A 16,766-nucleotide genomic window follows, 5' to 3' on the forward strand; every position below is an offset into this window, starting at 1 on the left:
TCATAAGAAGCGAGGCGCTGCTCAGACATGTCACGACTCGTATGTCGGAACAAGTAGTAATCACAAAGAGCAAGGTCTGGAGAATACGGTGCGTAGGGTGGCATATTCCATATTGAAATGAATAATTAAACTAAAAAAAATAATTACGAAAATTACTGTTATCAAATATATTTTATTTTAATATTATAATACATCTAATGCATATGTTATTGAAGGATTATAATTAAGTTTTTGTATGTAATGGTATCCCCTGGAGGCCTAATCCATCTAATTAACAGTTGTATATCCAAGTAATATATATTACTTTTATAAAAGAGCATATTTAACATTAACGCTTAGTTCTTGTTTCCTTCGGTACAGTTTCTCTTTGTAAAGTCATTATATCACTGTATATCTCCTTAGTTTATTATGTTACTACTTATATACTACTTACTACTTATACTATATATATATATATATATATATATATATATATATATATATATATATTATATACATCTTTCTTGATAAAACAAGATTTAGTCACTGCATTCTCCCAAATGCATTTGCCATATCTGCAAAATAGTATTCTCTCTTCCCACTCACATTTTAACCAAATTTTCATGTATATTCTACACAGTTACACACGTATCTATACACATATATCTTTAATTCACTTAGTTAAAAAGATTTCCTACATTTATCGTATATTAATTATACTTTCCTTCAATACCTCACCTTTAGTTGTTTCCACTCTCATCATCCTATCTTGGAAAATGGCAGCATTGTATCATAATACTATATTCAGAACGTTTCATTCAAGTGCATAATTAAGCTATTCATTTCTAATCTACCTAACATTTGTTCACGATTGCTCCATTTGTCAAATTCTTCTTCAATATATCTGATGAAGCTCATCCGAACCGAAGCTGTTATTGACCATTCCTGTTTCTAGTATGAAGAAAAATCTATCTGCAATGAATTATCAATATATGTTATGAATAATAAAACCTAATCAGTTTTTAATCCAACGTTTACATTTTTCCATCAACTTTTACCGCCTTTAATCTTTTTATTATCATCTTGCCATGCATGACCCAATGTCACATTCTAAAATATCCATATTTCATCTAAATACACAAATTGAAATAATATGTCTTCCTTGATTTTGTTAAAAAATTATTTAAAAATTATATTCTTTTAAAAGCAATATCTGGAAGTTCTATTAGACCTCTTCATTGGTTATATTTACACCATTTAAATCCTATATTACCCAATAAAGTATAAAAGAATGTTCTACATCCCTCAAAGAGATGCATATTTCTAAGCTTTCTATGGATACTTTTCAGACTAACAGTTTGCTCTGAAATTTTTGTATTAAGCTATGTTTGTATTGAAGCAACTACTCACACTTTTTACTACATACATTTCATATATTATATCTCTGATGGAGCTAACATCAAGCTAATCTTGATTTGTCACCTACTTCGTATGAGTTTCGATGAATCCTAGATTATAATTTTTAATTTTTGAGATATTTCAATGACTGTGCTCATGCTAATATTTATTGCAGCTGCAACACGCTAAACATATTTTAATAAGTATGAACTCTCTAACGAATTTTACAGGCAAGCGGGGGCCTCTGTTGTCTTGTTCCTGCCCGAAGTAACTGACTAGAGACGCAATCTGTTCTGTCTGGCTTCGGCATTTTCAATCAGGGTAATAATAAGCAGCGATTTGAAATTTATCTAAACAAGCATAACGTTAAAATAACGTGTGCGGGTTTATAACCTTTAATTATAATAACATATAATATATAACAGGTCAATTGAAAAGTCTCCGGCCTACCATAGTAAAACAATTTTTATTGGAAAAATTAGTTTTTTTTTATTCAACATAATTCCCTTCAAGGGTGATACACTGATTATAGCGACCTTTTAACTTTTTCGATACCATTTTTGTAGTACGATTTGTCCTTTTGTTTGAAATTTGTTTCAAAATAGACTTCAGTTTCGGCGATCACCTCTTCATTGGACGAAAATTTCTTCCCAGCGAGCATACTTTTGAGATCTGAGAGCAGGAAATAGTCGCTGTGGGCCAGATCTGGAGAATACGGTGGATGAGGAAGCAATTCGAAGCCCAATTCATGGATTTTTGCCATCGTTTTTACTGACTTATGACACGGTGCATTGTCTTGGTGAAGCAGCACTTTCTTTTTCTTCAAATGCGGCCATTTTTCGGCGATTTCGTCCTTCAAACGGTCCAATAATGCGATGTAATAGTCACTGTTGATGGTCGTTCATTTTTCTAGGTAGTCAATGAAAATTATTCCTTATGCTTCCCAAAATAGGGACGCCATAATCTTGCCAGCCGACTTTGGAGCGGGTTCATCGTGTACAGTCCATTCGGATGACTGTCGACTGGACTTCGGAGTGAAATGATGGAGCCATGTTTCATCCATTGTCACATATCGACGCAAAACTCGGATTTATTATGCTTGGTCATCTTCAAACACTGCTCCGAATCATCAACTCGTCGTTGTTTTTTGGTCAAAAGTCAGCTCGCGCGGCACCCACTTTGCACAGAGCTTTTTCATACCCAAATATTCGTGAATGATATGATGTACACGTCCAGTTGATATCTTTAGAGTGTCTGCTATTTCATTCAGTTTCAATTTACGGTCATCAATCATTTTCTTGATTTGTTTAAATGTATTAGTCGGTAACAACCTCTTTTGGGCGTCCATTGCGTTCAGCGTCTTCGGTGCTCATTTCATCACGTCTAAACTTACCATACCAATCCTTGATGGTTGATTTTCCCGGGGCAGTATCCCGAAACTCGGTATTAAGCCAAGTTTTTGCTTTAACTGTATTTTTTCCCTTCAAAAAGCAATATTGTATCAACACGTGAAATTACTTTTTATCGATTTTTTTCACAATAACAAAAGTTGCTTCACTCAAATTGCTATATTTCAAAAACTAATGCTCCGACATCTGCCAAATTTATACACGCATCTTTTGAGGGTTAGAGCTAACTAAAAAACACATGTATTTAATTCTAGTAGCGCCATTTATGTGTCAGGCTGGGTCATTTTCAGTTGATCTGTTAGTATAGACATACATTAGACTAAGGGTATCTTATTAAGTAACGTATCCAATATTCGATTGAATTTTTATTATTGTACTATCCGGAGGGCAGTTGTGATTTCAACAAACTATTTGGAAGCTCGTAAAAACATATATCAGTTCGATTACCGGATGCAGCTATACGAGCCACGACAGTCGATAAATTGCCTATCCCGAATCTGAATTCCCTTGGTGCTAATTAGAACTTTAAACTTACAATCCAATTTATAGCGTAATGGTAAAACTCCGGGGAAATAAACCGGCGGAAACTAGTTAAAAAGAACGAGATCGATCTGTAAATTACAATTTCGCCAGAATGATAAGGTAATGATGAAACGGTGAATTCGCAGAACGAAAATTAATTCGATACTAAAGGCTGATACTATTTTAATATACGGGGAATGGACAAAATATGAACAAATAACAAAAATATGAACACCTGTCGTATACCCAATATTTATTTATTAATGAGGTGTAATATTTATAAATAAATATACACAAATTTGATAAATAATTGATTTAATGTTGAAACTATATATAAGAAGGGAAATAAACATTGAAAATTTTTTGAAATAACACATTTTATTTTAAAAAATATCGAATAAAATGAAATAACAAAAATAATTTCTATATGCCATTCTATTTTTATAAAAACAGTGAAATTCTCCTAACAATCTCCAAATATGATTAACTATTATCACTACTATTCTTGAACCACAAACCCTCTTATTGAATTGACTAGGTAGAGCTTTCGATTAACATATTGTACATTTACTAGACCAAAATGAATGGATGATCGTACTTTTAAGTTGAAAGAAATCTCAATCAATACATCATTATTGTTACAAAACAATAATCTATTTACCCATACTCTTTCTTATATAATAATGCATTGTATTTTTCTCGTCATTAGATCATTAGCATGTCGTTGATAGTCTTATATTTTGTTTATTTGATCCAGGTCTACTTTTGCTAGCAAATTTTATTATTTCATAGTATCACTGTACACTGCTCTTTCATCTTAGCAAAATGCTATCTAATTTCTTCTTGTCTGTTTCTCTGAATTTCACATTATTCGACTTTCACTCTCAACAAATTCTAGTAACATCTTACCTATAAAATAAAATTTAAATCATTATTGAAATATGTTATGTCTAAAGTAAATGTCTAATTACCACCAGTTACTACAATTTTTGCTGCTATTCTTGATGGACAAACCTCATTAATCACTTGATTACTTCCAACACAACAAGAATCAATTCCTTCTCGGTTCTTGTTATCGTTAAATTTTGGCATATGTTGATACCTATTCGATGTCGTTGAAAATGATGTACTTACCCCTGTTCTTTCAAATTTTAAAACCTATGTATGTTAAACCACCAACAATAACACAATAATTTAATTATTATTACTATAGAATTATTAATGTAACACAACATTTTAATATTCTAGATTTTTTTGTGTTACATTAATTGATTTGATTGACTGTATCGATCGACTCGTAAAAAATGTACCCCCTTTAGAAAAGAAAGACAATGTTGTTTTCTATGGTTCTATGCAGGATAGTGTGCATGTGCTAAATCTGGAGATATTTTTAAGTAATGTATCCTGTGTTAAACTTCCATTAAAATAGCTACAATTCGTCGCATTTTATCCCACTCTTGTATTGAAACAATGATGTTGGAGATGGAAATCTACTACTCACTCTCTGGCAAAAATCTTATCATAACGGTTCTGTTATTTTGAGGTCTGGCGATTGTGCTGGCCAGGCAAAATGTTTGCTGATGTTCTGATGCTCCTCAAACCAAGACTGAACCTTTTTGGCAGGTCATCGTAAGAACTTCATCAATGAGGATGTCGAGATATTCATTCGCAGTAATGCGGTCAGTGATGTGAACGAAAGTACTAGCTGTATATCACGATATTGCTGTCCAAATAATTACGGAACCTCCCCCATGCTTGGTTGTAGGAATTAAAAAGTCCTGATGATTATTTTTCATTAAATTTTTTAACAATCAATTAATTAATAAATGTTATTAACTATCAAACTTGCTACCCCGCCCGTTCAATATCCAAGTGCCCGGGTACCCACTAAGATTAATGTATATGAACGTCGGGTTTATACGCACTTAAGAGACTGCTTATTAAAGTATTTAGTTTATTTGACTTTTAAATTGATAATAGACAATATAGTTTGTAATTTTTTATTTATTTAAACAATAATTAAACAATAATTCTTATTATAAACAATAACAAAAATATTAAGTAAGAAATATATAACTCCGTTTTATTTTATGAATATCATTTTCCATTCTTTTACTATTTATTTATTTACATTATTTTATTTATTATGATACAGTGCCATATAAAAATTGAAGTACATTAAATTATTTCGTACATCCTTCGCATGTCGTGTGCATGTTGTAATACAGTGTTCGTCACAAATAGGGTTCTCACATACCGAACATATTTTTCTAGTTTTGCGACTTTTTTAAAATCACTTTGGAGACATTCATAGCATACACCAGTAATCTTTTCCCTCCCAGTTGAATTGAGCTGCGTCTGAGATGTCTATGATACAAATGATGTTTGCTGATGCGCATTCGGATTGATAGCTCGACCAAGAAGAGATTCAATCGCCATTTTCGTTGAGAAATGTCTCATAATTTGTGCATTATTTGAACGACTTTCAACGAATGGAGTACATAGCTCTCTGCCCAATTGCCGATAAAATAATCGTCGTTCATACGATTTTTTAACAATCGTTTTATTATTCTCATAATACAGAATATATGATGCAAGGCAGGCAATATCGAGAATATTGTAAAAAAATGCTAGAGGCCACCTTTGAGTTGATCTTTTTGTAGCTTTAGACTTAGACTTTAGACCAGTTATAAAACTTAATAATTTCGGGTTTTTTCTTTGCACTATCACTAGTTTTAGCTTTATGATGCATTGATGATAGTATAATTACTACTTTGTCTTTTTTGGCACATAACTACATAAGGTAACTTTTTCATGAAAGCCAAACACAGTGGAAAATTTTTCTCGCGTTATTGATACAGCCATTGCTGGTGGAATGTATGCTTTATTTTTCTTCAAGGTGCCAACAATTGTCAAGTTCCAAGATAATAAAAATTTTGCCAGTGGAGGAGTAGTGAAGAAATTATCCATTGTAATGTTTCTACAGGATCCTCTATACGGTGCCACCAAGTCTTTGACAACTCTTTCACCAACGTTTTTCTCACGACCATCTTTCGATTTTCCAGTGTAAAGCTGTCCAGTAAATGGATACGAATTTTCAGCGTCACATATCCACCATACTTTAATTCCATATTTAGCTGGCTTTGACGGAATATACTGAGTGAATATAGTTACCTAAATATCGATAGGCTTGGCATTCCGCTATTGTTATTTCTATGAGGACTATAAACTGTGTCACTATATCTATTTCATATGTCATATAGCCAGTTTATATAGAAAAAAAAGTATTCACTACAGTAATGATTTGCATCTGCCACGCTATAGATGGGTACCCGGGTACCCGGTAATTGAATGAATGGTGAAAGTTTGGTCAATAGCATAACAATGTGTATAATGAAATATAACAAGGCTTGACATGTAAACTGAGCAGTACACGGCAGCAGAGTTGCCAAAACGCAACGAAATGTACTATATTGCATGGGGTTCATATTCTTATTTTATCTATCTCCTGTATCCGTAAAAAGAATTTTATTTTATATAACTTTCCTTTAACTACTTTTATTGCGGCATTGAAACGGTTGGGTCTCTCCGTATATTTCTATCTTTGTATCCTCATGCACTAAATCATCCCTATTACCATATATCTCGACGTATCTTTGGAGCCCTAAGGGCCTAGATCGAGAAAAGAATGCCACTTTTCCTATTTTTACATTCCCGTGAAAAATAGGTTTTTTTCTACGATTTTATTTCGAGAAAATTATAATATTTATAAATTTTAAAATGTTTGGTACAAAAAACACAGGCTAAACATTGGTTAGTTATGTAGCACGTAAAATAGTACGTTTAATTACGCTGTATATACAAATATTTGAGATATAAATTGATTTTTAGTAAAAAAAAACTATTTACATAAAATAATTGCTTTGGGAAATAGCAATTTCGTATTTTTTGCGCTTAAAAGAGTTTTGCAACAATTGGAACAAATAACAATCGGACGGGACAGAGTCCGAGCTATGTGGTAGATGAATTAAAACCCAATTTTAATGATGAATTTTTATCGAGACCCTAAATATGTATATGGGTTAGTACTGTGGTGAAGAAAGAAAATTAATTCTGCCCATTTTTTTGATTGCCTGCTTCAGTGGCTTAAGTTATCGATGATAGAGTGTTCGACGAACGGTTCGACCACCTTATGATGGATAATTCCGTAATAAACCCATAATTCTCGGAAAACAAAAACGGGCACAAGCACTTTTGACTGACTTAATTGCTTTTTCCTTAATTTTTTGGAATTATGATGAAATCGTCTCTCTCTATGTCACTCTTGACAAAAGAGTAGCTATCGCGCCGCTAAAAATGTCAGGACGCGATAAATACCTGAGGGAGATAAGATTTTATAAGACCCTCCATCTTGATTCATTGCGCCTTGTCGACATCTCGAATTGTGACGAGAACATTATTACGAAGATGGAAATCATATATCTCAACAATCAGCAATTGGCATTTACAGATCAAGAGGAGGCTGAGCTATTAACAGCATTTTTTCAATCCCAGATTATCAAATATGTCGATTAATATTCCTATATTAAGGCAAACCGAAATGTAATAAATCTATCTAGGTATCGTTACCACTAGAATTTCTGCGAGGGCCTTTACTGTTGTAGCAAACATCACAAATTCTATTTTTCAGGTTCCACAAAACTCAGTATATTTGGACAGACGCCTATATTGCTATTATTTTGAAAATCGGAGAAAATTGAGCATCCTTCAACTGTCCTGACCAATTAGTCTTCTGAGCTCACTATCAAAAACCATTGAAAAGATAATTCTGTACGCTCTCATTGAAATTTTGCAAATGAAAATCTTTATCCAAGATGAGGAGTTTGGATTTCGAGTCAAATCTTAGTCAAGCCATCAAGTCATCAGTTTATCAGGCGAATAAAACAGCATTTTTCATTCACAGTTTCCAGATTCATTCAGTATTGACCTCTACAGAGTTCCTCATTCACCCTGTTTTTGTTTAATATCTAGATGGCTGATATCCCTAGAGTAGAAACAGGAAAATAAGCTTTTTCATGCGGATGACGTTTCTCTATACAATACATACGTCTCAAACTGCAAAAGCAGGTAATTCTAACAGTCAAAAAAACCTAGCAATAATCTTTCACCACAGCAATACAAAAAGTTACATACCCTGAACTTTATTTGGACCGTCATCTAGAATGGCCAAATCAAACTCAGTAAGCTTACAGCATATCGAGAACACTATTCCCCCTCCTATATGGAGTAAGCAATCTACTATTTTCAATTAAAATCCTCCTATAAAAGCCTAATATGTATAATGTGTTCCTTCAACCCGATTTGGATCAAAAAGGTGTTAGTATTTCAAAATAAGATGAAAGAACAGATAAAAGGGTGCCTTTTTCCTCTGAGTATATAGACTTAATCAACAAAGAGTCAATTAGATTTCATACAAGACTTTGAAAAAGAAGATGACGAAGAAACACCAGCGATATAATGGTGGAAAACTCAACCTGCGATGAAATGGTGAATTCGCTCGATTAAGTTTTTAATTAATCGACTTCGAAAAAAGAAGAAGTTCTATGTTCGGCTGTATATATTTTTTTGATGTATGTTTGCCGATTTCTCTGTCAATTGTGGGCCGATTGTCAAAATTTATTTTTATTCGAAAAAGTGCACCGAGGTGGTTCCAGTGGAACCAAATCAGGACCTTTTGGGAGGAAGGAGGGGGAAGCGACACGAACAAAGTTTGACATATTTTTTTATCTAAAGTAATCATATATTTGTGTATAATGTTTCTGCTGAGCTGATGTGACGGAAAATCGGAAGTCGTTCAGAGCAAAAACCATTGTTTGCTTTTTAAACACTAACTATAGCATATAAGACCTCGTAGAATTATTGTAGACAACTGCTTTTAAAGTGTAATGGTTAAAGTGTTTAGCTCCCAAATGGAGGTTGTGGGTTCGACTGCCGATGGGGATAATAAGTTCTTGTTGTTGTTGAGTTAAAATATTTGTCAAATTAATTAGGCTAGGTAGCGGAGCGCGTTACTTATTTTCAATCATTGTTTATTTATTACTATTTTTCATCATACGGGCTGCACCTTTACTTGGCCTGCCCATTGTAGTATTAAGTAATATAACTGAGTAATTTATTAAATAAATATCGAACACTAAAAAGAGAAAAATAAAATAATTTCAACTAAAAAATTGAACCGACTTGACGAGCTCACTCTATATTAAAAAATAATCAAACTTTTCAATTGACCTGTTAAATAAGGATTTATTTATTTTTATATTGTTATTACAATGAATATTATTTACATTTTTGTATCAAAATGTCTTTTTTTTGTTTTAAAAATCTAAGTTTGTTTATTTTTTTAATTTTTAGTGAACTCCTTATTTATTTTCTGAAGTCGGTTCAAATTTTTTGTTAAAAATATGTTATAGTGAAAGGTTTTACGGCCTACTGAAAGAACGCTTCTGTAGTATTATTAAGTATTGATTAATGATTACGGCATTGAATTAAATATCAATTAGTTTGGTGGCCCGGCAAACTCCGACGAAACAGTTGATTAAAGACGATTTAATAAATTCCGTCATAAATTTATCAAAACCTAAATTTATGGGCTTTCGAACGCGCTGCCAGCGCCGCCGCTAACCGGCGGTGGGCCGGTTTCCATTTTGCCGCTACAATTTTCGCTTATTGAATTACCTTTTGTGTTGCAGGAACATCATCGTTCCCAAAGAGAGCAGTGGGAGATCCGGCAGCTCGACAACGACTTACTCCAGCAGAGACAATCGGAGAGGGAGAGGGAGAGGGAGCTGAAGGAGTTGGCCGAGCAACGCCTCCTTCTTGTAGACGAACAGGATGATCTTAATTCGCAGGCATTGTAAGTTAATTTTCGCTAATACCGAATTGGTGACGTTTGTGGCTAGATTTGATACTTATTAGCGTTGGGAACTATCGACTAAAAACAGTCGATAATCGCACAATAGTCGAAACAGTCGACAGTCAAAAAACTAGCGATTGAAAATAGTAATTACTATTTTCAGCCAAATGCACGGTTCGACTAGTTTTTTTTTTCAATTCGTGATGTCAGGCGAAGATGTACGAATCTTTTATAAATTGTGAGTGAGGACGGAGATAATTGCTTGGGGCAGTTAAGTTTATATCTGCTTATATTTTTCCAGTGCTAGTAAAACGAGACGGAGATGTACAAATTCCTTCACGTACTAACTTCAAAAAAGAAAAGGAAAAACACAATTATTGAATACTAATAACATGCAATTTATAATTTCATTTTAAACGAAGTAGAATTACCTTTATATTCGAATGTTCTGTGGATCTGTAAAAAGGAATAGACTTTTTCTATGGAATCGAATAATATCAGTTTTTAATGTGTTAATTGCTATTTCTTAAATGACATACAAAACCTAAAAATCTAAATATCAATAACCATAAATACTATATAAAAATGAAACATATACCTAATCATAGAAAAAAAAACTAATCCATGATATATCTAAAAATGATTGAATGATATGATGTAAATGCTTTATTTATTACTGAACGGAAATATTTTTTTTACAAAAATCGAGAGAGTAATCGAGATATTACCTACTATTGCCATAAAAATAGTCAAAAATATTTTACTATTTATCATTCCCAATGTTAATCTTTTTACCCTATTATATTAACAATCTTTAAAGATATCGATCCAAAATGCTGCTATATTTATATACAATATATTGTTATTTACAAACAAATGTCTATGAAAGCATAAATTGGGTACATTTATGTCAAGGTCGCGGCGACAGAGCCACAACGTTAAAAATCAGTCGAGTGAAACAAGTAGAACCAAAAATAGTAACTAAAAGTACACGACTAAAACAGTCGATAGTAAATTGTAACAAAATCAGTCGGACCGAAAACAGTCGACTGAAAGAGTCACTGGCAAAAAGTAGTAAAATCAGTCGAACCAAAAACAGCGACTGAAACAGTTAATAGTAAAAAGTAGTCAATTACTGAATTTAGTCGATTTATTTATTATTATTACTCTTAATGGTTTGGTCCGCCGTTTGCACTTAGTTGGCAGTAAGTGTTTCTTTATGATAACTATTGCTTTATGATATATATTTGCGAAACCCATTGTATCGAGAATGTACGTGATATAGTTCGATGAATCATCGCCTAAATTGTTTACTACAAACGGGTGGGTTTACGTATGGAGTTGCGATAGTCACGGATTCGAATCCTACTGGGGGTATGGTCGTATATTTAGGCAAGAGTACAAAATCTGACAATGATTCCAGCCACGCCAGTAACCAGGCTGGGTAAGACCGGATATCTTCTTGGATGATTTCTACGTTGGCCACTCGCCAGACGGCTGGCTTAATGCCGACGGCCGTGATTCGGAGCCCACGTTAAAATGTAGGTCCAGTCCATATAAATCCCTAGTTGTTAAATAGGACACTTTAAAAAATATTAAAAAAAAACAATAACGAACACAAATCATAATTTTCTAAAAATTAGGTCTATAAAGTAAATGATCAGGTTAATTGACACAAGGTTCAAAGAATAAAATATCATATAGTCACATATCTTATAGTATTGAGCATTAAACACCTTAATATCTATCAACGCTTTAAAATGTTTGCAAATTTAAGTACTATTAATAATTTATAATTTCTTCTATTTGTCCTATGTGTTTCGTCTATGTAAATTATGAAGTTAGTTTCATTTTAACTGCTACATATTTTCATTCCTTTATTTACACAATCATATTGTCCTTATATTTTATCCATATTTCTCACCTAAAATCCACCTACTCAGCTCAAAGGAATAATTTGTTTATTTTAATTTTTAAATAACAGTGCATCATTAGTTGCTTATTCGTTCCACGCCTCCATCTTTAAAACAGAACTGTGGAATATCATCCTTGCAGATAACGTATCTTTAATTTACCTTCTATGGCTTTCGTTAATCCACTACTTTCTACTTACGTTTTATGTCCCATGTATGTGGGATTTCTAGTAATAGCAATAATACTCATTGTTAATACTCTTTTCAACATTCATTTTAATTCTAGATGCACAAATTGAAGTATTTATTACTTGAAATATTCAGTTGGTGTTTTTTTTGTTAGAAAATGCGTTTACTAACGATCCCTGAAACGAATATAACAGGTCATTTGAAATGTCTCCGGCCTATCATAATAAAACACAATTCTTTGGCAGTTTTTTGTATTCAACATAATTCCCTTCAAGGGTGATACACTGATTATAGCGACTTTCTATCTTTTCGATACCATTTTTGTAGTACGATTTGTTCTTCGCTTCAAAATAGGCCTCAGTTTCGGCGATCACCTTTTCATTCGACGAACATTTCTTCCCAGCGAGCATTATTTTGAGATCTGAGAACAGGAAATAGTTGCTGGGGGCCAGATCTGGAGCATACGGTGGATGAGGAAGCATTTCGAAGCCCAATTCATGCATTTTGCCATCGTTTTCACTGACTTGTGATACGGTGCATTGTCTTCGTGAAGCAGCACTTTCTTTCTCTTCAAATGTGGCCGCTTTTTGGCGATTTCGTCCTTCAAACGGTCCAATAAGGCTATGTAATAGTCACTGTTGATGGTCCTTCCTTTTTCAAAGTAGTCAATGAAAATTATTCCATGCGCATCCCAAAATACACACATACGCCGTTGTTTTTGGTCAAAAGTGAGCTCGCGCAGCACGCGCTTTGCACAGAGCTTTCTCATACCCAAATATTTGTGAATGATTGTTGAATGATATATGTGATCTTTAGAGTGCCTGCTATTTCATTCAATTTCAATTGGCGGTCGTTCAAAGTCATTTTGTGGATTTTTTTAATGTTTTCGTCGGTAACAACCTCTTTTGGTTTGGCCCACTGCGTTCACCGTCTTCGGTGCTCATTTCACCCCGTCTAAACTTAGCATACCAATCCTTGACGGTTGATTTTCCTGGGACAGTGTCCAGAATCTTGGCATCAAGCCAAGTTCTTGCTTCAACTTTATTTTTTCCCTTCAAAAAGCAATATTTTATCAACACGCGAAATTCCTTTTATAATTTTTTTTACAATAACCAAAGTTGCTTCAATCAAAATGCTCTAATTCACAAACTAATGATCCGACAGCTTTCAAATTTATAAACGCATATTTTGAGGACTAGGGCTATCCAAAAAACATATGGATTTAATTCTAGTAGAGCCATATATGTGTTAGGCCGGGGAATTTGCAAATAACTTGTTACTATGTCTCCAGAATCATATCAATTACTATCACTTATTAAGCAAGAACAATTTTTCTCAGCTATTCCGTATTCATCAGAAATTAAATTAAATGAAAAGTTGCTTGCGATAGTCTAAATACCAACAACCTCTTTGGACAGAAGAGAATAAAGGAAAGACAGATTTTTATTATTCCCGAATTGTGTTAATCTATGTTTTGATGAAATTCTCGAATATTTCGAATGAAATTTCGATAGAGCAGACACATTAAATTGGTCTCTACAAAAAATGTAAATGTGTATTTACATGAACGTACTATGCTTAATCGTGTTTTACCTAAACTTGCCATAACTCCTTAATAGTTCCAACAATAACCGAAAGTAACACAAAATCTTAAAAAACACTGTTTAAAATTAAAGAACATCAGTTTGTGTTTTAAAATTGTTTGAAATATAAAATATCTTCGGATTTAAAATTACTCTTCCAGTAGTTTGCGGTACAGGGCGGCTGCCAAATTTTGATTTTCAAAATTTCCCCTCCGTGGTTGTTTTTGTCAATAATACTAATAAAAAACTAGTGTTATCTTTATCTACTTTTTTTCCTAGAATTCATCAAGTTTTCGCAACCGCATATTATTAATTAGAAATAAGAAATAAGTATATTATATAAAAAATTAACATGTGTTTGTTTGTGTAATGTTTTTTGGAAAGTCTCTGTCCTATGTTACTAAAATAGTAAATATAATTATAGTTTTACCCTCGTATATATTATTTATTTTTGTTGTTTTTCGCGTCGAGTTCCGAACAAACTCTCGAAATAACCATCTAAATTTATCAGCGAATTTGGCAAGCTCGGGTCTAGTAGAAAATGAGAAGAAGGAAAAAAAACGAAATAGAAATAATAAAGATTTTAAACGGGACACGGACGATACAAAATCGATGAGATATCGCGTCCTGGCGGTGATCCATCCGTAATCTGGATTGTCCCCGCAATAATGGGATACAGTTATGGCTCGGTCATCTCACACGGTGGTGTTTCGTCGGTAATGTCGCGCAGATCCCTATGAAATGAGACGATAAATCGCCACCCGTAAAGATGTACGAGGAAATAGTCGGGTAGGTTCGTACTAATATCGTTTAATCACTTTTTGGCAACGTTCGAGTGTCCCACCTTGACATCCGGACGTGTAAAGGCCATGTTTACGATTCGTTACCGCATATTGCTAATATTACCGCCTATATGTCGGTCATATTTCGTTTTATTTATAGCCCACAGACAATGCTTGATGTTATTTATGTCGTGAATTAATTTTAAGGCATTTTTGGTAATTTGGAAAATTTTAATAAATCTTAATAAAAATTGAATCTCAGCTAGGCCATCCATGGCATTCGTTAGAACAAGTTTTTTTAAATTGTTTTATTACATCGTTACTAGTCCTTTCCGACTAACCTACAACTTGTCTTTATGCTAACTTAAATCTAGGTATATAACTAGGAGGACCCATCGGCCCTATCTTAGTCTCTGGTATAATAATGTTTATGTATTAACACTGTTGTTTTTCTATTAAATGTACCTCACTATACTACACTAAAAAATATCATATGGTCAACAGCCGTATTACTTTGATATTGACCTGAGAATGAAGTCTGTCTTCATGCCTCCTTGCAATTTCTTGAGTCAGACTCCGTATCTAAAGATCCCGATGTAAGTATTATGTAGTATTTGTGTTATTGGGAAACTTGTATTGTAACGGAACATTTCTATAATTGAATTCCATAAGTTTCAAGACTTTCTTGTATACTAGCAGTTTTTATGTACTGATAATTGTGATTTTCTTCCAATTAATCAATAAGTTTTTCTATATTTCAACTTAGAATAAGATATAATCAGTTTATTGAATACGATGGGTAGAATAGAACTTAAATTAGAAGAAAGTTTTTGTTTAATAAATCATTCTAATGTATCAATTTTATCATCTCTCATGACTATTTTATTCGATTTTCAATCCATTCGGATCGATGTTGCGTCCCATTAGTAACACCAGCTTGTTCAGTGATCGTTGATGCTTTTAATCATTATTTACGAGTGTGGAAAGAAATATGTTGGTTGATCCATTTCTACACTTCTTCAGCATTTCAAAACCTTATGCCAGATAGGTAAAACTGCATTGATCCGAACAGACATTCATTAACTTTGTCCAATTGACGTCAGTAGACATCTACAGTAACAATTTCATACATTTTTAGTAGCTCGTAATACACTACGCCTTGTTGATATTACACCCTCATATACAAACCTTTCTTGCACTAACCTTTTGTTACTTTTGCCACTTGCCACGCCACTTCCAAAGTGATTGTACGTTACAGAGAACTCATGTTTTTTGTTTGGTAAGTAATGAAACCGCGATGTTGAAACGGCTCAAAATGGAATTTTCAGACAATTCGTATGGTAGCCATATTTTCCTTCTTTTTGAATCACTTCCGTGACATGTAAAGGCCTGAAAATAGTTGATTCATCAAAAGATAAACTTTATGAAAATTTTTGAAAATTTATGAAAAGTTTGCGCTAGGTTTTCCTACAACATGTCTTGCAATTTCTTTTATAGATCTATAAATTAATTTTAAGGGATTTGCAACAGATGGTATTCATGTAGAAGCCTCACAGGCTTCACTTTCCGGTATATATCATTTCGTCGATGTGTGAACAAAAATATTTTCAATGCCTTGAAAATATCGAAATTTGCACCGAGTAAATCGATTTATGGCAACCATGCTCTATCGCTTTCAACATGTGAATAATCCTTTCGACGTTTTAAAAATGATGATTCTGACACCGCAGAAAATGAGGGTTCAGCCAAAATATACTTGACTACAGGGATCTGAAGGCATTTGATGATGCGTGTAAAAAAAAAGAAGAATATGCAGAATTACTGAGAATAATAGAAGAAATGATTTAAAACAGACAGAAGAGACATTGCAAGGTCATGTGTAAAACTCTGCTTCGTTTCGTTCTTTGTTTCGACATATGAGTCGTAAGTTTTGCTTCATTTCTTTTGAAGATACCGAAAAAGAAGGATGGGTTCGTGAATAGCCTCAAATGATACAACGTTCTTCCGAGATGTAATCCGTAAGTTGCCTGGAAAATGTGAAAAACCCCAACGGTTAACGATGCACAATACTTTGAATA

The 16,766-nt window shown here is 33.4% G+C and overlaps 1 protein-coding gene across 5 annotated transcripts in view; it reads left to right on the forward strand.

The window, feature by feature from the left end:
- Hk (potassium voltage-gated channel subfamily A regulatory beta subunit hyperkinetic) overlaps window positions 1–16,766 on the forward strand; it is a 225,237-nt gene that overhangs the window by 102,069 nt on the left and 106,402 nt on the right. For 4 of the 5 annotated variants that reach the window (XM_076413091.1, XM_076413090.1, XM_076413086.1 and 1 more), the window contains one exon: window positions 10,058–10,221. Coding sequence is in view for 3 of the 5 variants with exons in the window: in XM_076413086.1 (XP_076269201.1) it covers window positions 10,058–10,221 (164 nt within the window). In the remaining 2 variants the exon portion in view is untranslated. Of the gene's footprint in view, window positions 1–10,057; window positions 10,222–14,576; window positions 14,696–16,766 lie in introns of those variants that run through there. The other variant, XM_076413088.1, reaches the window with a different exon arrangement.

Source organism: Rhynchophorus ferrugineus, unplaced genomic scaffold (assembly GCF_030347505.1).
Source record: "Rhynchophorus ferrugineus isolate W39M unplaced genomic scaffold, kcgeb_rfMv2 rfM9, whole genome shotgun sequence".
Taxonomy (NCBI): domain Eukaryota; kingdom Metazoa; phylum Arthropoda; class Insecta; order Coleoptera; family Curculionidae; genus Rhynchophorus; species Rhynchophorus ferrugineus.